The sequence below is a fragment of the Amphibalanus amphitrite genome, unplaced genomic scaffold (genome assembly GCF_019059575.1).
Source record: "Amphibalanus amphitrite isolate SeventyFive unplaced genomic scaffold, NRLGWU_Aamphi_draft 000653F_arrow, whole genome shotgun sequence".
Classification (NCBI taxonomy): Eukaryota; Metazoa; Arthropoda; class Thecostraca; order Balanomorpha; family Balanidae; genus Amphibalanus; species Amphibalanus amphitrite.
Genome location: NW_024882147.1, coordinates 321,802 through 344,014, shown reverse-complemented (window position 1 = coordinate 344,014; position 22,213 = coordinate 321,802). Strand labels below are relative to the sequence as shown.

Here is a 22,213-nt window from a genome sequence, read left to right as displayed (position 1 = left end):
AACAAAACACATTTTCTGTATCTTGATAAAGGAAGAACTATATTCTATAGAAATGATGTTTGACGCGGAAGCTTATTAAGCGTTGACCAATAATACTGCGTGGTTCAAACCTACGCATCCTGCATTGGCTGTAAGCAGCATGCTGATTGGCTGAGGATGACGTAGCTGCATTCCTCAGCAAGGCACGCATTCCTCTACAAGGCACTATTCACGGAACGAGAAATGGAATATCTTCGTCTAGGGTGATCGTTGGGCCGTAAAAGCTCCTTATTTGTGCTAGTCTCAGCTCAAGCCACAAAACTGCTATTCCACTTCAAACCCCCATGTTAAAAGTGAAATATTTCCTTTAATTCGTGTCTTGTGCCGGGTAGTAAAACGCAGGGGGGGGGGGGGGGTGAATACGTTAACCGCGCCCTGCTGGGGGGGGCTGTTTGAACACAGCCCCTTGTGGTTTTCGCGGGCGCGGAGCGCCGCCGTTTTTGGTACACCTTATCATACATCAATTCTACACATGTTGTGAAAATTTCAGACCAAGGTCATTCAAGGTCAGGTCACCAGGTCACTTAAAGTGACCTCACCTCATAAAAACTTTCAATGTCTGTCATAGCTACACCGAGTGACCGATCGCTTTGAAACTTTCAGCGATTGCTAAGAGCAAGAGCATGTACAAAATGTATCTCTCAGAATTTTGATATCGATGACCTAAGGTCAGGTCAATTTTGCGACCTCCCCATTATAAGTCAATGGGAGAAAATTGAAATGCGCCTCTTTTGGATGAAAGACATTATAAACACTCCCAAACACCGAATAACAAGTGGTTTAGACACACTGAAGATGAAAATGGTGTCCGTGACCCTTGTTTATGCACTGAGGTCATCTTAGGTCACGAATGGTATCTAACAGTTTTTCGCAAATAGCTTTTGATAGAGGCATGCTAGAGCGCTGAAAACGCCTTAGATGTGTTCAGCTCGACGATACGGATCGACTGATATGCAACATGACCGTTTCCGGTCAGGTCAAGACCTTGACCTGAGGTCAAATTTTTCAAGTTGACCGTTCAAGGTCAAGTTATAGTTCATTCGATGCGTCTTGACGAGAGGAACACGATGCCGGTGAAAGTAAGCTCGTAAAAGGCTTGGGTCAAAAGTTATTGCAGAAAAACTGTTTTCGAAAAAAATCGGTTTTTTGCAGTTTTTGCCCCCTGCAGGCAAAACCGTTGACGTTAGGTCAAATCGAGAGGATTACTCAGAAAGGGCGTTAATAGGGCTATCGAATGCGCTTTTCCGCGGCGCTGTAGCTCTATTGGTTCCCGAGTTATGCGTTGGCTTCTTGGAAATTTTCGACAGTCGACCTGGAAATCGGCGAAATTTTGCCTTCAATGACCTCTGGTGACCTGACCTTTGACCTGACCAAGAAATTGACCGAAGTGATTTCGTCATTATTTTTGACGCTCTTTCGAACGCCGCCTTCCGCGTATCGCTACGTGGCCCAGGAGCCGAGTTACAAGGGGGGGGGGTGTTCAAACACCCCCCCCCCCAGCAGGGCGTGGAAATCCAGGACCCCCAGCCGGGCGCGGGTTAAAAAAGCGTCACATGCACAGTGCTTCCATTAATATTTAGACATTTTCTCCCAAAGTATTTCAGTACTTAAGTATGTTTCAGTCTCATCGTTTTGCTACCAACGTGAATTATGGCATTCACGGTATCGAGAATGCTACAAGGCTGTGATGCGGGTCATCGTATTAATAAAAGGGGAGACAAATATCCGTATGTAGGAATATGGAAATAACGTGAGCCTACTTAGCTTAAATTTAAGAACTACTTAGTCGATTCTTGATTTCAGTGTTCAAAAGTTTTGAATGCCGTGAAATGGAAATGTGTCAATATTGTGGAACACCTGACTGTCTTCAGCTCGTTTTCAAACGGTTAACTTGAATAACAAACCCGCTGAAAATGAGGTATTTATTCATCGAACAAAACACTTGCACAACATAAAAAAGATCATAATTTCACTGACACTGATACTGAACAAGATAACACTGTAGTGTCATGGACACTGAAAGGTCGCCTGACAATCGTCTCCCGTGTTCACTGAAAGCTCTGATAGGTCAGTCCAGTTCTAACACTATGTAGTCGCGATCGGTGCCCTCCACCTGACACGTTACGGAGCACACACAATCAGCAGCAGGGGTCGCTAGATTCAACACGGAGCTGTAACTCTATTTACATTATCAGCTGGCCTACAACAGCCGCCAGCTCACCACCGCCATCAGAGCTCGGGAGAGCACAGCACCACACGTACGCACTCACATGTTGATCGACAATACGTGAGTCCAGGAAATAGCATGATACATGGCATACACAAACACGCTTGCACTATACAACCAATGACATTTGAAGACTGGCGTCACCACTATACAACCATATCTGCTCTCCCTCGGACAATCAGCGATTCAGAGTGAGCTCGAGTACCGCCCATCGTCGTCCAGCTGTCGAGTCACTCCGCACTGTTTAGTGACGGCTCCTGATGTGCACGACGAGGCTGTCCCTGGCCTTGTAAGAAGCCGAACAGTGCTGGCATGCGAACTGTCTCGAGTTCGAGTGAGTGGCAATGTGGCGATTTAAATGATCCTTAGAAATGAAGGTCGCTTTACATTCTTTACAGGCAAACTTTCGCTCTGCACCACATCTTCGTTGATGACATGCAAATGACCCTTTCAGATGAAAAACTTTGTGGCACTTTTCACACTCTAACCTGAGTTTTGGGGTTTCATTTGACGAGTGAGTTTCCTTCACATGCTTCTCTAGAGTGCCCTTTTGAAGAAAAGTATTTTCACAACGAGTGCAGGAGAAAATAGCTCTGTGCTCTCTAGCCAAATGCGTTTTTTCATGGCTTTTCAAGATAAACTTTGTTTTTGCTTTGAATGAGCAGAACTGGCAGGCGAAATCACGAGCTTCGGAGTGTGTTACTGTGTGCTGTTTCAAAAGTTTGGAAGTCACAAACTTGGCACCACACTGCTCGCACGCAAACCTCTTCTCATTTTTGTGAAACACCATATGACCAGCCAGGTCGCTGCTAGTTTTGAATGCTGCGGGACACTTTGAGCACTTGAAGCCCTTTTCAGTGCCATGGCGCTTCATATGGTTATTCAAACACAAAACAGATTTGAAAGACTTCCCACATAACGCACACTTGAATGGATGAACCTCCGAATGCACTACCATGTGCTTGTGAAGTTCACCCTGCGTGTAAAATGTTTTACTGCATTCACAACACTTGTAAGACTTTTCTGATCCATGGCGCTTTTTGTGCGTGTTCAGAGTACGGCGAGTAGCAAACATTTTGTTGCATACTTCACATTGGTGCCGGATTCTTTCAGAATCAGGTTTATGTATCTCCTTGTGGTCATTTAAAGCACCTTGACCAGAGAACCCATGTCCACATATTTCACATTCAAACTTCTTCGGCTCTGCTCTATGAATACGTTTGTCATGGGATGCCAAATAATACTTGCACTTGAATGCTTTATCGCAGAGTTTGCATTTAAACTTGCGTTCGTTACCATGCCGGGATTTATGCAGCTCAAGGCTAGACTTGCAAACAAATCCCTGTTGACAAATGTCACAGACGAACCGCTTCTTGGGCTTCTTCCCCTCGTGAGAAACTGAGATGTGAGACTTCAAGAATGATGGGAACAGAAACTTTTTGGGACAGTGAGGACACTGATGTTTAGCGCCACTTCCTGAATGTCGGAGGAGGTGCAGCTTGAGACCATGCTTGCTGATCAGCTGTTTGGGGCACAGCGGACACGCGTGCTTCTCTCGTCTTTTGGAATGGCTCTGTCGGTGAACTCGGAGTTTTCGTTGAATTTTAGAAGAAAACGAGCACATGTCACACTTGAACGGCGCGTCATCGGAGTGAAGTGCTATGTGATCTGGGTAGGCTGTCTTTCGGATCCAGATATGACACACAGGACACTTCTGTCGGCCTTCTTTGTGGCTCTCCAAGTGTGGTCGCAGCTCCTCCGCACCAGAGAACTTCTCGCCACACAGGTTACACAGAACCGAATTTCCTTTCCGACGAGTGGACAAGATGTCCCCTGAAAGGAAACGCGAGTGTTACAAGCCGTGTTCGCCAGGGATCGAGCTTGGCTAAGGGCTGGGCTGGGCCCTCTAATATGAAGGATCAAATAATTGTGGATGGGCCAGGCAAGAAAGAATTTCAGCTTTTTGATGTACACAGGGGTTTGCGACTGAGACAAAACCATATCTATGGATCGTTCTAGCTCAAATAGAATCCTCTTCAGAGCACTCTTCAAGTCTCTCCATCCATATCTAATCTCAGCCGCCAGCTAATAACATGCGTTATTTAAGGGACTGTCCCACCTTTGCATTAGTTCTGAGTTGAGATAGCCAAGTTGGCGGCCAGGTTCAGAAACCACTATATATCCTGGTCGCAATATCCTCAGTTTCGTGGTGTTAAAGAAATTCGTTCCCTTCATTTGAAAAGTGGGCCTTAGCTAAGGCCCTATCTCTTAACTATTAACGGCCATTTGATGACGTCATTTGCATTTTGAACGCCTGTCACGCATGTGAAGTTTCACTTGATTTACGAATAAGCTAATCAGAGACACTTGTTATTGTATGAGCCGCGTCAAATTGGAGAGCAAATACCTATATTTGCTGCCGAATTTCCCAGTTTTTGTGGGAGCTGGTTCAATCTTGCTGAGCTCCTCCTTCATGATTTCCCATAGGTTTTCGATTGAGATCAGGACAGAGGATTCAATTTGACTTCCTCCTTCATTCCGGTCCTCGCCATAACTTCACTGCGATAACGCTTTGTTTCTTTCGTCATAGTAGACACCACGTTCATGTGCGAGTTACGCCTGGCAAACACTGGCCTCTGGCGCCTCGCAAGTATTAAGGTCAGGTGACCGGGTTAGGCCATCTGGCTAACGGACGGCTTTGGATAGCCTGAGGCACGGTCTTGGCAAATTTTCAACAGTTCTTAAAGCGTATGGTGGGATTTAGCTGAATGAACAAGGGGCAAATAATTTCCGGACACCCTGTACACAGAAAAACGTGTTCAGAAAACCGTAATGCTGCAGACGTTCTTCAATTTGACTCAGTGGACTGTATAACTGTGTGTGTGTTGACGTCTCGCATCATTTGGTGTGGCGACCGGGGCCTGACAGGATATAGGTTGATATGGTAATGAGGTGAAATTGGGAATTTATAACATAGGAAATGGATGCTATATGAATGGATATAATTTTGGATCAAGGTTTAATAGCACTCTATTCACAGCGACAAAGGAACCCTCTTTACAGAGAGCATGTTAAGACCTAAAGGGTATGCAGAGCCCTCTTTTCAGAGAGACAAAGAAACCTTCTATTCAGAAGGCATGTCGGGAGCCTACATGAGGTAAGAGCACTCTATTCAGAGAGACAAAGGAACCCTCTTTACAGACAGCATGTTAAGACCTAAATATAGAGCCCTCTTTACAGAGAGGCAAAGGAACCCTCTATTCAGAGAGCAAGAGGTATTAGGAAAATAGGGATTCAGATAGGAATGATAAGTAAACCCGGTCACCGTGAAATAGAAGATTGTTCGAAGACTGTGCCACTCTCCCCGTGCTCTTATCCGCCACTGCACTCCACTCTTCACCATTCACAAACACATAATTCTTCCGAACTGGTGAGTATTGCAGATGGCGAATAGGCGATGATAAATCAGCCGCATTTCTGTGTCTGAGGCCAATGCTTAACCCGCGCCCAGATGGGGTCTGCCGAGCAACGCGGTCTGATGGGGGGGGGGGCCATTTTGGCCCCCCCCCCTCAGATCTCGAGAACCACGCAACATAGCGACAAGCGGTAAACGGTGTTGGATAGCCCCAACGGGGAACTACCTTGTGACCCAATTTCATTGACCTCGGTCAAACCGATGACGTCACAGGTCAGGTCAAAGGTCGAATTTTCACCGTTTACAGGCATTTCAAGAAATGCGTTGTAAAATCGTGTAAAATGCATTTCATTGAAAATCATCGATGGGGAAATGTTCTTCAAACACATATTTTGCTATTTGAGGTCACTGATACCAGGTCAGGTCACAGAGGTCAGGTCACTGGGGGGTCACAATATGAAAGTGTCGTGTGATACATGTTTTATGGTCCATTTTACATGACAAATGCGATTATATGGGTCAGACAGACTTTAGAGCCAGCTTAGGTCACGTTTTGGTCAAGGTCAGGTCAAGGTCAGGTCAAGGTCAGGTCAACTTAGGTCAAATTTCAAAGTTGATATTTTTGCATAAAATGGGTATCGATTCGATGCAGCTCGTCACGGGGAGTTCAGTGGTGGTCTCCGTTTTGCGCTACGAGGTCTAGAATTGCTAAAAATTGAGTTCAAAAATTTGACGTCATCAATTTTTAACAGTTTTTTCGCTATAACTTGGCCAAAAAAAAAGAGGTATCGATCTAAAATTTGGTATGTATATCGAAGAGCGCAGGGACTATCACATATATTCCGGTTTTTTCGAAATTCGAAAATTTTTTGAAAATTTTTTAAGTTTTTCTAAAAAAATCATTTTTTTTTATTTTTGGGGGTCAAAATCCAAAAATTTCGAAAATCCGAGATAGCAGTTTTGTAGCGCCGTCTTTTCTCTACACAACCAAATAAAGAACTTTAAAATTGCTTGTTAACTGTAGAATTGGTGAGCGTTTCAAGATGTCATGTTTTTTGCTCATTTTTACTCGAACATGACCTCAGTTTGACCTCAATAACTCCTGACCTGAGGTGACCTGTGACTTGAAATTTTGTGTGAAGGTGTCATATTGATGTCCGGTAAGGTACCCAAAATTTGGCGGCGCTGCGCGCCGCCGTTTTTTCGCTATTTAAGAAAAACCACAGGGGGGGCCAAAATGGCCCCCCCCCATCAGGGCGCGGGTTAAGAGATATGTTGGTGCGGGGGTATCTCGCAGGCCCTAACAGGAAAAGCTCGCTGCAAAAACTGACCGCTTCAGAAAACCCGCAATCCCACACAAATAGAATAGTTTTATTACAACACAGTATCACTGACAAGAAGAGTTGGCCAGAGAGAGTGAGGCGGTGCTTCTCGGCGCCGAAAAGTCAAGAAGTGATAGCGAGGGTTGCTCCCGCCCCGTTTATGTTCTGGGTCGGGAGGACACAGATGGCGACAGTTCCTCCAGTAACAGCACATCCCTTCATACAGGTGCAGCTGTAGGACACGGTCGCAGGGAGAGAGGAGCGTCCCGTCACCCGATCACTGCCATAAACTCTCTCGCGGACGGCCCATCTGCCGGCGGCGTGGCAGGGGGATGGGGCGGCGGCGGCGCGGAGCGGCGCCGGCCGGGATCACGAGTCGGCCCGGTCCGGCAGCTACGATCAGAGCCGAAATGAGCCGCCACACCAACTACCTAGTGCAATTTGTCGGGAACACGTAATGTTATTTGCAACCACATAAAATAATAGGCACTACGTCGGCCCTATGGCAAAAGTGTTATACCACCGACCAAAAAAGTCGTAGCGTTTCATGGGCGTTCGCTATTTGCGCGTATCGGGATGGTGTTTAGCGACTAGCAGACCGTCGCTGGGTAAAAGTTTACAACACGGACCGGATGCGGGATGAACCGAGTAGGCTGGCAGGCCCAGCCCTGCAAACCGTTAAATCTAGGGGAGAGTGGGGCACATTCGTACATGGGGCACATTCGTTTTCAGCAGTTTATGGGAACACGAGTGACTGCACGAGCTCAAGGTCAATTATGGAAATATGTCTATCATTGCCGCCCTTCGTTCACTGTAGAAGACAACACTGTACCTGCTGTCATGCTTGATAAAAACGCAAATTTGTAATATTCGTGAGCTTTCCAAACTTTTATCATAACATCCATTTTCGTGATCCTGACTCGGAAATGTGGTTCAGCTTTTAAAAATTGGGGGCGAAGAAGCTCACTCTATTCACGGAACTGCTGCAAACTTGTTTGTTGAAGAAGTGTCATTTTTTTCGAAAAGAAATTTTGAAATAGTTATATAAAAATAGAAGTTATACAAATAGCGTTGTGGGGCAGGTTCGTGTACGCACTGCTTAGGGGCACATTCGTGCATTTTTTTTTTACTTTTTGCGATCTATCACTCTGTATTTATCTGTAGTAGGTTTCACTAATGACGCTCGCCTGACTCAGCCTCGGCTGCTTGCGACTTCGTGACAAGTAATTCACACGACCTTGGCGAGGTCACGGAGGTCGGCAGTTGGCACATCTCTTGTTGGCCAGCCCATTCTTTCTACACATGTTGTGCAATGCATTCTTGTCGAAAGGAATCAAGTGAAATGACCCCCTGCCAATTTCTTTTGGTAAATTTCTGGTAATGCCCGGTAATTGCTCAACTTTGCAGGGTGCACGGAATTGCCCCATCCCATTCACGAAAGTGCCCCATAGGTGGGGCAGTTTCGTGCAAACGTGCAGAGATATTAAAAGTCATTTTTTCTAATAGAAGCAATAATTTTAGAGGATAACTTTTAGGGACGAAAAATATCTGCAATAGTTCCTTTTCATACTACAATCAAAAATTTTGCCGTTGAACTAACCAAGAACAGATATATGGATTTATCCATTTTTTGCACGAATGTGCCCCAGCCCCACTCTCCCCTACACTTAACCATAGCTGTCTAGCTATGCCGTCCCATGAGACACATATGTAGCTGATTATTGTAGACAAAAGTCTCAGAACATTCTTGTTCTAGTCAGTATAAAAAGTCATGAAAAAGCCCTACACCGGTTACCTACCCGGTCTTTGGCGGTGATCCGATCGTACCATATCGCTGAGAAGGGAGAGCGTTGAACGTACAGAAACGCAGGGATGGGGGATTCAATGCATGTGGGTGACTCCTTATGCACGTGCCACGTGCAAAACGAAGAGGTGTCAGTTTTGTAATAATTGTAATATCTCGGTAACTACTGGTACTGGGACGATTGCGCTAAAAGTTGACATGAAGGTAGGCACCCACTAGACAATGCAAATACATGTACCAGTATAACGCCTTTTGGGGCGACTAACGGAGCGAGCGAGAGGGTGGGCCTTGCACGTGCGAAATTGCGAGGGGTACCTCCAACTGACTTGTGCACGGCACCCTACTAACTGGTCTCTAGCGATGTGCCAAATTTGGGCACAATCGGCCCAGCCGTTCTCGAGATCTGGAAGCGGCACCCTGCACGTGCGCACGTGCAAGATGGGTCCCAACTGACTTGTGCACGGCACCCTACTAACCGGTCCCTAACCGTGTACCAAATTTGAGCGCAATCGGTCGAGCCGTTCCCGAGATCTGGAAACGACCCCTGCACGTGCGCACGTGCAGCAGCACCCCAACTCTGGCACATGTATATGCAGTGCCTAGTGGGTGCCTACCTACATGCCAACTTTCAGCGCAATCGGCCAAGTAGTTACCGAGATATTGCAACAATTACAAAATTGACACCTCTTCGTTTTGCACGTGGCACGTGCATAAGGGGTCACCCACATGCATCGGGAATAGTCCAATACTTGGTAGAAGGAATGAAGCTACCCTACAAAAATTACCGCGTGTAAATCGGTCAAGTGGTTGCTGAGATATAAGCCTCGCAAAAGCGTGACCACGGCCGGCCGCTCATACTCAGAAATTTCCGTTAATCTAAGGAAAGACTCCGCTCGCTTCGCTCGCTCCGTAACCACAGTTGGGGTGCTGCTGCACGTGCGCACGTGCAGGAGTCGATTCCAGATCTCGAGAACCGCTGAACCGATTATGCTGAAATCTGGTACATGGTTAGGGACCGGTTAGTAGGGTGCCATGCAAAAGTCAGTTGGGACCCATTTTGCACGAGCGCACGTGCAGGGTGCCGCTTCCAGATCTCGAGAACGGCTAGGCCGATTGCGCTCAAATTTGGCACATCGCTAGGGACCGGTTAGTAGGGTGCAGTGCACAAGTGAGTTGGAGGTACCCCTGGCAATTCCGCACATGCAAGGCCCACCCTCTCGCTCGCTCGCTCAGTTAGTCGCCCCAAAAGGCGTTATACTGGTGTAGTCTATCACACATGTAAAAAAAAAGAAAAATGAGAATGACGTAAAATCCATATTTAGGAAATTGCGTGCCCTTACTAAGATTGGATAATACAAGAAGAAACTACTGAGCCGATTCTCAATTTCAGTTTTAAATAATTTCGAATGCCGTGGAATAGAAATGTGTCCATATTATGCAAATTGCAACACCTACTTGTTTTCAGCTTGGGTTTTGAAATAGGTTGATGTTGAAACTGATTTACAAGCACGCTTAAATGTGGTATTTATTCATCGTACAAAACACTGGCACAAAAGAAAAATTATCACATCTACAATAGCGTTGACACTGGATAAGACAAAACTATAGTATCATGGACACTGAAAGGTCGCCTGACAATCATCTCCCGTGTTCACTGAAAGCTCTGATAGGTCAGTCCAGTTCTAACACTATGTAGTCGCGGCCAGTTCGCTCCACCTGACACGTTACGGAGCACACACAATCAGCAGCAGGGGTCGCTAGATTCAACACGGAGCTGTAACTCTACCTATTTACATTAGCAGCTGGCCTACAACAGCCGCCAGCTCACCACCGCCCTCAGAGCTCGGGAGAGCACAGCACCACACGTACGCACTCACATGTTGATCGACAATACGTGAGTCCAGGAAATAACATGTTACATGGCATAGACAAACACGCTTGCACTATACAACCAATGAGATTTGGAGATTGGAGTCGCCACTATACAACCATATCCGCTCTCCCTGGGACAAGCAGCGATTCAGAGTGAGCTCGAGTACCGCCCATCGTCGTCCAGCTGTCGAGTCACTCCGCACTGTTTAGTGACGGCTCCTGATGTGCACGACGAGGCTGTCCCTGGCCTTGTAAGAAGCCGAACAGTGCTGGCATGCGAACTGCCTTGAGTTTGAGTGAGTCTCAATGTGACGATTTAAATGATATTTGTTCGTGAAGGTCGCCATACATTCTTCGCAGGCAAACTTTCGCTCTGCACCACATCTCCGCTGATGACATGCGAATGAACCTTTCCGATGAAAAATTTTGTGACACTTTCCACACTCTAACCTGAGCTTTGGGGTTTCATTTGACGAGTGCGTTTCCTTCACATGCTTCTCTAGAGTGACCTTTTGAAGAAAAGTATTTTCACAAAGAGTGCAAGAGAAAACAGCTCTATGCTCTCTAGCTAAATGCGTTCTTTCGTGGCCCTTTAAAATATATTTTGTTTTTGCTTTAAATGAACAGAACTGGCAGGCGAAATCACGAACATCGGAGTGTGTCAATGTGTGCTGTTTCAAAAGTTTGGAAGTCACAAACTTGGCATCACACTGCTCGCATGCAAACCTCTTCTCAGTGTTGTGAAACATCATATGACCAGCCAGGTCGCTACTGGTTTTAAATGCTGCAGGGCACTTTGAGCACTTGAAGCCCTTTTCAGTGCCATGGCGCCTCATATGGACATTCAAACACAAAACAGATTTGAAAGACTTCTCACATAACGCACACTTGAATGGATGAACCTCCGAATGCACAACCATGTGCTTGCGAAGTTCACCACCTGTGTAAAATGTTTTACTGCATTCGTTGCACTTGTAGGACTTTTCTTTTCCATGTCGCTTCTTGTGTGTGGATAGGGCGTGCTGACTAGATAGCAGCTTGTTACAGATTTCACACTGATACCGGATTCTTTCAGAATCAGGTTTATGTATCTCCTTGTGGTCATTTAAAGCGCCTGGAGCAGAGAACCCATGTCCACAGATTTCACATTCAAACTTCTTCGGCTCTTTGCTATGAACATGTTTCTCATGGGATGCCAAAGAATACTTGCACTTGAATGCCTTATCGCAGAGTTTGCATTTAAACTTGCGCTCGTTGCTATGCCGCGAGATATGCAGCTCAAGGAGAGCCTTGCCAACAAATCCCTGTTGACAAATGTCACAGAAGAACCGCTTCTTGGGCTTCTTCCCCTCGTGAGAAACTGAGATGTGAGACTTCAAGAATGATGGATACAGAAACCTTTTGGGACAGTGAGGACACTGGTGTTTAGCGCCACTTCCTGAATGTCGGAGGAGGTGCAGCTTGAGACCATGCTTGCTGATCAGCTGTTTGGGGCACAGCGGACACGCGTGCTTCTCTCGTCTTTTGGAATGGCTCTGTCGGTGAACTCGGAGTTTTCGTTGAATTTTAGAAGAAAACGAGCACATGTCACACTTGAACGGCCTGTCATCGGAGTGAAGTGCTAAGTGATCTGGGAAGGCTGTCTTTCGGATCCAGATGTGACACACAGGACACTTCTGTCGGCCTTCTTTGTGGCTCTCCAAGTGTGGTCGCAGCTCCTCCGCACCAGAGAACTTCTCGCCACACAGGTTACACAGAACAGAACTTCCTTTCCGACCAGTGGACAAGATGTCCCCTGAAAGGAAACGCAGGTGTTACAAGCTCGCAACCACACATTTTTACGCGAGAGAAGCCACCCAGTAGTACGGCTTTTGGGGCGACAAACGAGCAAGCGAGAGGGTTGTTTTTTAATGTGGCTGTTGTGTGCGCCGACTAAAAAGGTCATTTTGCGCTCGTCTTGTTATGCCTGCTTGTTGAACAAGTGTGTTGCAAAAGAAAACTGGCTAGATAGGAGAACAAGAAAAGGGTAAGACTGGATGAAAATAAGAGAAGGATGAAATAAAAATAATGCTAATGTGTCATAGCAGACCAATGACAAGACGTAATCACTAGGGAGGTCTGATGTGGATTACTGACGGATTAGGGGCAAGTCGAGTAAACCAATTGGAATTGTACCCAAGGGATAGGAAAAGATGTTGCCAGATAACACTCAGGGTGACTCGAGACCCAGCGGGTGGCGAATGGTTGAACCCGGAGCAATGCGGCCGACGTAGCGTGTCCGATTCAGCTCGAGATATGGACAGGATAAGAGAATGTGATCGACTCTTGAACCTTCGCCCCAGTTTATATGTTACCACCCTGTCGCGTTTTTTGCGTGTGAATAAAAAACCGCGGCAATTTTGGACAATGTGTGAAATTTTTGACCCCAGGTCATGTCAGGTCAGGTCACCAGGTCAAGTTAACTGACCAAGCCTAAAAAAGTTTGCAATCTTGTCCAGCCTGCTGTGTTTGTCAGAAAGGTTTTGAACTTGGTGGATTGCATGATGTTATGAGCGCCTATAATTTGTATATTTCGGATTTTTTATATCCGTGACCTAAGGTCAGGCCAGTGGCGTGACCTTACCATTATAAGTCAATGGAGAAAAATGAAAATGCCTCTAGATCCGTGTGTACGCATAGGAACAGTCCAAATATTTCAGAATCACAATGATTTGGACCACCCGTGTCGACCATGGTGTCTTTTTTTTTGCTAATAGCCTCTAGGAAGGTCATCCGAGGTCATTTGAGGCAACAAACAGATTTTTGCCAATAACTCTCGATTGGAAAGAGATAGAACGCTGGGGATGGTCTCATTGTGTTTGTCTTGCCGAGACGCATCGACTGATATGCAACATGACCTTTCCGGTCAGGTCATGACCTTGACCTGAGGTCAAATTTTCAAGTTTACCTTTCAAGGTCAAATTATAGTTCATTCGACGCGTCTCGGCGAGTGGAACACGATTCTGGCTATAGAAATGTCGTGGCTTTTTTAGTCAAAAGTTACTGTCGAAAAACACTTGTCGTAAAAACAGCTATTTCTTAGTTTTTGCCCTCTGGAGGCTAAACCGTTGACCTGAGGTCAATTTTGATCATGACCTTATCGAAAGAAGAGTTCAATAGCTATCGATTGCTTTTCCATACGTTTTTCTAGCTATCATAGTTCCTGAGATAAATGCATGTTTTCTGAAAAATATAATGACATTTGGCAAATTTTGACCTTTGATGACCTCCAGTGACCCCAATATTGCTATAAGATGAAAAATGACCGAAATACTTTCAAACGTACCGGTACGCATTAAGAGCTATCGACTGCTTTTTACCGCGTCTTTCTAGCCCTCTTAGTTTTTGAGTTAGAAGTGGGTGGTAACATATGCCCCCCCCCCCCCCACTAGGGCGAAGTTGGCTGAGACCGCCACTGGGGCGCGGGTTAACCCCCGCCGGCACAGGCCATTTTGCGTCCTTCGACGGCACAAGGGGGGGTACGACCCCCCCTCGCGTTTGGCCCCTGATCGAGCTAGAGCTTCGCGGAAAAAAACGAGCGTGTTTCCCGTCACGAGAGGAAGCCGATGATACCCAATTTTTAGGTCATTTTAAGGTTCTAGGTCAGGTCAATGACCCGAAAACCGGGAAAATCGGGACCTGTTAGAAAGTCGTAAAGTGTGGCTGCTATGTGGTTTTCCGGGGTGCTGATCACGAATATCGTGTTAGTTTTGATCAGAGATGATGTCTTTAAGCATTTGGACCAGGTCGGGTCAGGTCAGGTCAGGTCAACCGGTAGGGGTTGTGACGGGTATTCGTAATACGTGTCAACCGCCTCTGACAGCTTCGTAACATGTTACGAAGGCACCAAAACTACTTCGTAAATGTTCAAATGGTTGCTAAATTCGAATTCAGCTCCAAAAACTAGCCTAGCAACATGTAAAACTCCAAAAAGTGAACCGAGGTCACCCGAGGTTACCAAAGGTCAATGACCTGACCTGACCTTCAGGTGACCTTGACACCCACCCTAATGTATAAGACCAACATCAAATCACATGTTTGAACGTTTGAAACCACGAAAAGCTTGCAAACGCGCGGCTAATGCGAGCCGACATATGTACGCCAAATCGCGATTCCGGCAAAAAAATGGTCTCGGAAAAGAGGTCACAGGTCAAAGGTCATTTGGGTCAGGGTCATGAAATTTTCAGGGTAGGTGTAAAATTGATCAATGCGAGGGTACTGAAAGTTTCGTCGCCATCGGCCGCTTTTTACGCGAGTTATTCGCGAAAAACCTTAGGGGGGTTGCATCAACCCCCGTGCCGGCGAGGGTTAAGAGTTAAGACACACTGGGTTAACGTGGGATGTTCATCTCTACGGAGGAGATAGCCATGCGTCGCATACGAGTTCCGGACAAAATATCGGAATGCAAAATATCGAAATGCAAAATTGAAAAGTAAACTATGGAAAACAAAATAACGGAAACGCAAAACATCGAAAAGCAGCATATCGAAATCCACGCGTAATCCTGGTCCGATTGGACGATCGACCGATAGACGAGCGAGAGGGTGAGCCTTGTACATGCAAAAGTGCGTACGGGTGATTCCAACTGACTTGTGCGCGGTACCCTACCAACCGGTCTCTGGCAGTGTGCGAAATTTGAGCACAATCGGTCCAGCCATTTTTTTTTAGATCTGAAAGACGTCCGTCCGTGCAAACTGTATACCAACTGACTACTGCCTGGCAACCGGTTCCTACTGGCGTACCCATTTTGAGCGCAATGGACTCAGCCGTTCTCCAGATCTGTAATCGTCCCTTGCACATGCGCACGTGCAGTAGCACCCCAACTCTAATTTCTGCTCTTCTACGAAAGACTTCTCTCTATTCGCTTGCTCGTAATTAGTAGAAAACGACTACAAAATGTATACAGACAAATGGCAATCGAATGATTGATAAAGACGATAAAACGACTGGTATGCTGACTTACCCGCGACTTATTGGGGAAAGAGAATCGAGATTGCTATGGCGCCTCATCGTTTTTTCTGCTATACCTATCTGCATTGAATTAATAGACATATGTAACCTTGCATTTCCTTCAGCTGAACCAGTAGTTGCTACTTAATCATGCAAGCTGCGTCGTCGCGATAAAAATTGAAGATGCTCTTTTTTAACAAAGGACCGTTTGATACCTGAGATGAATCATAAGTCAGTACTATCAAATCACGCCACAAAAGCAGTGAGGAGGCCCAACAGTTCCACCTGGGTCTTGGCGGCGACGTGAGCTGTGACTGCGTCCTGCTATATAAAACTGTTGTTTCTGTCCGGCAAAAGTTTAACGACTTTTAGAGGCCCGTCTAATAAACTGTCTCATCCATAGGCGGCGGAACGATTTGAGACAAGGGGGGGCACCATGGCTCAAGGAGCCAAACCTAGGGTACCCCCAAATCCTGTTTTCTCATCGGATTTAGGCCACTTATTTCTCGTCACAGCCCTGACACGATGATTTTTTTATTTTTTTTTACTAAACGAAAATGGCAGTTCACCCCCGTATGCAGGGGTGTAATTTTATATCTGTTTGTGGGGGCATATGCACCCACAATCCTTAATTATGTATGCCCATGCCCAAACAATGATGAAAATGCACCCACAACTCTTTTACAAGGCTGCAAGCGCCATTTCGAGAGCACGGTGCCCTTCGCATGCTCTAACGGCGTCCTCCTGACCGTCTCGCGTTCATTGATAAGATAATATAGCGTTTTTAATCACTCGGCGCCCTTCTGGGAGAATGGCGCACTTTTGACAGCACCGCGCCATTCTCATGGTCTAACGGCGCCCTCCTGACCGTCTCGCGTCCTTGGGTCTCTGTTCACCGTGCATCCCTCGACTGTTCGGCGCCCTTCTGGCCTTTCAGCGCCCCTGAACCACATATAGCGTTTTCAATCACTCGGCACCCTTTTACGAGAATGGCGCCCTTTTCATGATCTCAAGGCGCCCTCGTAACCATCTGGCGCCCCCACGTCCCCACCAACGTAGCACTACTGACTGTGCGGCGCCCTTCTGGCCTCTTAGCGCCCCTGGACCACATAGCGTTTTCAATCACTCGGCGCCCTCCTAAGAGAATGGCGCCCTTTTCATCGTCTCACGGCGCCCTCGTAAGTCGTAACCGTCTGGCGCCTCCACATTTGGTGCCCCTCCTACTGGATGGCGCCCCCCTACAGCTTTTTACGTCCTTCCGGTCAGTTTCCACTATTAAGCGTGTATTTGCTTAGTCAGACACGTCACTTGAAGCGCCATTCGGCTAGCAATGTTATCAAATTCGGTGTTAATTTAGGCTCCCACATAAAGAATATCTATCGCGCCCCAAAACGGCCTGGCGCCGGGCGCCCCTACAGCTGGGCACCCACAATCATTTTAGGAAAATTACACCCCTGCCCGTATGTGTGGTTAACTTTAAGCTGATCCTCAAGTACCTATGTGTTTGTCTCTTCCTTATTGTCGTTTGATAAATTCCATTTATCCTACATGTATCAAATTACCAAGAAGCCATCGCAGTACTAATCAGTGGCGAATCCCAGGGTGGAGGTCACATGGGTCATGACTTAGTTAGGGCCTGGTGTCACCACATGCCTGCCAGGAGAACCACAGGCCTGTCAGGAGCACCATCGGCCTAGCAAAAGCACTACAGGTCTTCCAGGGGCACCACAGACCTGCCAGGGGCACCAGAGGTCTGCCAGGGGCTTTATCGGCTTCGCAGGGGAACCACCGGCCTCGCAAGGGCACCATGGGCCTGTCAAGGGCACCACAAGCCTGTCTTTGGCAATTTAGGATTGTCAGAGGCACCACAAACCTGTCAAGGGCACCTGCGTTCTAACAGGGGCACCACAAACCTGCCAAGGCCCAGGGACACCACAGGCCTAGCAAGGACACCACAGGCCTGTCAGGGGCACCACGGGCCTGTCAGGGCCCATGGGCACCTAAGTCATGTCAGGGCACACCGTAGGCTTGTCAGGGGGCAGGGTAGGTAGGTACCACAGTCTTTCCAGGGGCACCAGCGGCCTAGCAGGGGCACCAGTCATCACATGACTAACCAAAAAGAAAGAAAATAAAAAAAAACTGAAAATAGGGCACCACCTAAATTAAGTGGCCGAAATCCGTTGAGGTTTTAATTTGGGCATAGGTAGGGGCACCACTTCGATTCATGACCCTCCCCTTGGAGTTTTCCCGAATCCGCCCCTGGTACTAATACATCAAATTTAAGGGGGGGCACCTTGCTATTGGTGCCCCCCTTGCAGAATTCAAGGGGGGGCACGGTGCCCCGGTGCCCCCCCCGTTCCGCCGCCTATGGTCTCATCACTGATGTTTCTTTAGCACTTTCTTTAGGTAGAAGTCAGACTCAAAAGTTTCGTCACAGGACACAGTTTAAAGTCTGAGCGGCCACGAAAACTCATTTTTTCCAAGACCATCACCTTGGTTGGCTGCTATTCAGTGTCGGTGACAATCACGGATCTGTTTCTAGCTCAGACGCGGTCGTTTTGGCAGTTCGACGGGCAGTAGGTATGGTTCAAACGAAGACTTTTCCGAGAAAAGCAGCCGCTCCCAGTTGTGGACAGACAGTTGAGGAGAGGGTCGGTGAGATGCACCCATTCTGCGGCTGTGTCGCTGTCGCTTTGCTGTCAATCCGGACAGTCTGTGCAGTTTCGGCGGCTTCAGCTGCAGACGGTGCCGCTAATAGCGGTCCACGGTGGACTTGAAGGCCGGATGCTGCCTTGTTTGTTTGTTTCTTTATTGGGGGTTTATGGCGCGCCGACTACTAAGGTTATTTTGCACCCATAACGTCATGCTAGTAAAAAAATGTGTCAAAAGAGAGAACCGACTAGATAGAAGGTGATGCGCAACTTTCGCAACTAATGACATTCGCAACTTACCTCAGACTGCTGAAAGACCTGCAACAAGCAGAAGATTCGATGCTATGAAATTCACGGAATGTGTCTTGTCAATAAAACACGATGCCAGCTTTAAACACAGCATCGATGAAGATAAAAATGCAAGAAAAAGATCTCCAACTTCCGACCATAGCCAAAAGGTTCGCACATTTTTGCCGATCCCAGCCAAACGCTGGCACTTTTATCATCGATAGCGCAACGGCAGAAAACTCTTTTGTTTTCCGTTAATCTATGGTAGAGGTACTTTGTGAGAGAGAGTGTAAAATTAACATGCGCAGTGCGCAACGCTGGGGGTCCTGGATTTACACGCCCTGCTGCCTGCTGGGGCGGGGGGATGTGTCCCACTGCTAACTCGGCTCGTAAGCCACGTAGCGACGCGTGGTAGGCCGCGTTCAAAAGCGTCAAAATCATATAATTCAATTGGCAATTTTCTAGGTCAGATCAAAGACGTCACCGAGCCCAATTTTATGAAGGGCGTCAAAGATTATATCAGAGGTCATCAAAAGTCCAATTTCACCTATTTCGACGATTTCCGACAAACCAGCGCATAACTCAGAACGAATGGAGCTACAGCACCACAGAAAAACACATTTCATAGATTTGTGATGCCGTTCCCTCAGTATTGTTCTCAGTTTAAGTCAACATTTAACCCTCTAGAAGGCAAAACAGCCAAAATTAAAGGTTTAGGGCAAAACATTTTTCTGTAGTTAGGTACACTCGGGGGCAGATTGATGTTCCACCACTCCCTACCCATCGGGCTCCCATGGCTCCCGCACTGGCTGCTGCCAGTGTTGCCTGCCCTCAGCACTGCTCAGCACTGCCTGCCAGTGCCAGTGCTGCCAGTTCTGTCACTGGCAGCAGCCAGTGCTGAGCCATGGGAGCCCGATGCGTAGGGAGTGGTGGAACATCAATCTGCCCCCGAGTGTACTAGGCATTGAATCAAAGCTCGCATATTTATTTTACCAGCACCGTGCTCCTCTCATGGCGATGCGTCGAATGAATTATCATTTGACCTAAAAGGTCAACTTGAAAATTTGACTTAATACCCAGGTGACCGGAAATGATCATGTTATATATCAATTGATCCGTATCGCCCAGCTAAACACGCGCAAGGTAACTATTTTCATAGGTTTAGCATCTCTATCAGAAGTTATCGTCCAAAGATAGCTGGGTTCCTTTTTGTAGCAGCGCCGTAATTCTCGTGCCCAGGGCTGGTGCGCGGCCAGCTATTACCAGCTTTTAATCATAATTTTTTCTTCTTTTTTTCGCTGGTGCAGTTGTATTTCAGAACATCACTGAGTACTGAGCGAAGTGGGCAGCAGCCGAGGCCGGTGGTCTCCTCAAGGCCGATGGATAGTCACGTCGATGGATCGTCACGTCTGGCGTCGGCGACGGCCCGAGGTCTTCTGCCGGTGCCCTCAGTTGGGGCGATTCGAGCGGAACTAGTCTTTAATCCAGTTCCTACTGTAGGACAGTGGCCTGATACCCTTCGTGGCTGCTATTGGTACAATTGGTCAAAAGCTTTTTTATGTGCGGTGGACACTCGAGATTGGTTGACACCACATCACACCACATGGAAGGTTCTGGTAGATTCTAGATGTCACGCGTCAAATGAGCGCGCGGCATCACGAGCTGGTACCGTGGTGGTAGGTGCATCCAGCTACGCAGCATTAGACACGACCATACACGACTAAAGCATTAGACGACATTTAAAAGAATAGTGAGTGAGTTTCGGGGATAGGGTCCTAGGGCGCATGTGACAGAAGGCAGGCTAAACGCAGATGTGTGTAGATAGATAGTGCGCCGCCAAGTGACCAGCGCGACCAGTCATAAATAATGCATGGTGTGTCGACTGGCCGGCCGCGGGTCGAGGCGGCCCGGCTCGACGAGCTGACCGCGCAGCGGAGATACAGTAAACGCAACGAGCGTTGGTTGTAAGGAAGTGACATACAGCCACAAGCAGGTATAGTCAGAATATGAACTAATGAAAATCTAAACCATAAAAATATACAAAAATGTCGACGCAAAACAACATCGATAAACCAATAATGCAAAACAATACAAGCAATCAACCAATAATAAACACTTCACATTAACAGCTGAAATTTTCAAAAAATATCATTCAGTTGCTGTAGCGAAGACGAGGTTACAACTTTTTTCTGAGGCGAGGTCACTTAGCGTGACCTACTGACCTGGCCTTGAAAAACCTGGGCCTGAAATGTTCACAGTATAGTATGGGCAAAGCAAACGTCTCATAGGTATGTTAGTTTTCTATGTAGATAATTGTGGAGAGCCGCAAAGGGAAAGTGCTCAAACCCTCTCCGCAGGGCATGAGTTTAAGTTGTGACAAACTTATGGAAAGCTGAGGAACAACTACCCTGTACGGGTCCTCAGTCACGCCCCCCTCAACTTGGATCAAGGAGTACGAGCCTGCGCCAATTGACCGAAGAAGAAAATGCGATAAAGCTAATTATAAAGCGCACTCTTACAGGGCACATGCATGCGTTCCTTCAAATTTCATCATGGGTATTTAAGCAACGTATAGTCGACGGTGCATTGCAAACTGGCATTCCTGAGGAGGGGTATCGTTTCACAGGCCATTAAATGGTCCCTCCGGGCCTAAAAGTCAATACTGAGTCACTGACTCATCACAGTTGCTTTTTATCCTCGCATGATGTGGGTATTCCTTCAGTATTTAGTGCTGTTATGTGATGAAGTCGGCGAGGCCACTTTAAACCACACCCGAAGTGTTTTCATAGCGGTGCTAGAAAGTTGGACCAATCGGCATTCGAGAGCTCTTGTCATAATGGACCAAAGCACCACAATATGTTTAAAAGTCAGATCCAGGATAGTGTGGAAGAAGGCCAGAAGAGTAAAATCAGGGCCGGGGGCCCCTTAGTGAGATGATGGAGATTTCGGCATGCTTCCATCACATTCGATTGAGAGTTGGACGGGTTAACTGAAGGTATGTACGGTTTCGCTTAAAGCTAGCGGCGCTACCTGCCCCAGCCGCTGCAGAGGTTTGAGAGTCGCTGAATGTACTGACCCAGGCTTGAGCCGCTACCGCGGCTGGCAGAGCGAGAGGAGGTCAGGGAGGGATGGGAAGCGAGCCCCTAACTTGTGTCTAAGACGTTCAAGGCATTCTCGTGCCGTTTTCGATCATTTTACAGATCAAATAGTGACAGCAAGCTGGGAGTGAGGGTCAGGCTCTTGGAGCTGATGGCAAATGTATTTTACAAATTCCGAAGTCGGCATGGAAGAGCATTCTAGATGAGTAGAAAGGTCACACAAGCCTTGACGAAACCATTTTATCTGAAGTGATGGAAGAAAACAGACAGGGACTCCTCGTTATCTCAAGGGATGAGTGATTATCGTTAATGAGCAATGCAAATGAGAACTTATGTAAAACGACATCATTCAGTGTAATATCCAGTCTATCTCACATAGCAAGGAGCAACAGTGTCCCAAAATTGTATTTCAGTTTGTCAGAGGGGAGAGGGGAAATTCCTAATAAAAAAGGTGAACAGAGTGGAAAATCACCAGTTCGATAAGCCCCACAAAGAGGGAAAAAGGGAT

At 47.0% G+C, this 22,213-nt stretch overlaps 1 protein-coding gene across 7 annotated transcripts in view; it reads right to left on the bottom strand.

The window, feature by feature from the left end:
• LOC122364034 (oocyte zinc finger protein XlCOF6-like) overlaps nt 1-22,213 on the bottom strand; it is a 40,751-nt gene that overhangs the window by 16,021 nt on the left and 2,517 nt on the right. For 2 of the 7 annotated variants that reach the window (XM_043334039.1, XM_043334046.1), the window contains one exon: nt 10,320-12,474. The exons of 3 other annotated variants lie outside the window; for them this stretch is intronic. In XM_043334039.1, coding sequence (XP_043189974.1) covers nt 10,886-12,474 — 1,589 coding nt within the window. In that variant the 3' untranslated portion in view covers nt 10,320-10,885. Of the gene's footprint in view, nt 1-1,947; nt 4,100-10,319; nt 12,475-22,213 lie in introns of those variants that run through there. 2 more of the 7 variants (XM_043334042.1, XM_043334040.1) reach the window with 2 other exon arrangements.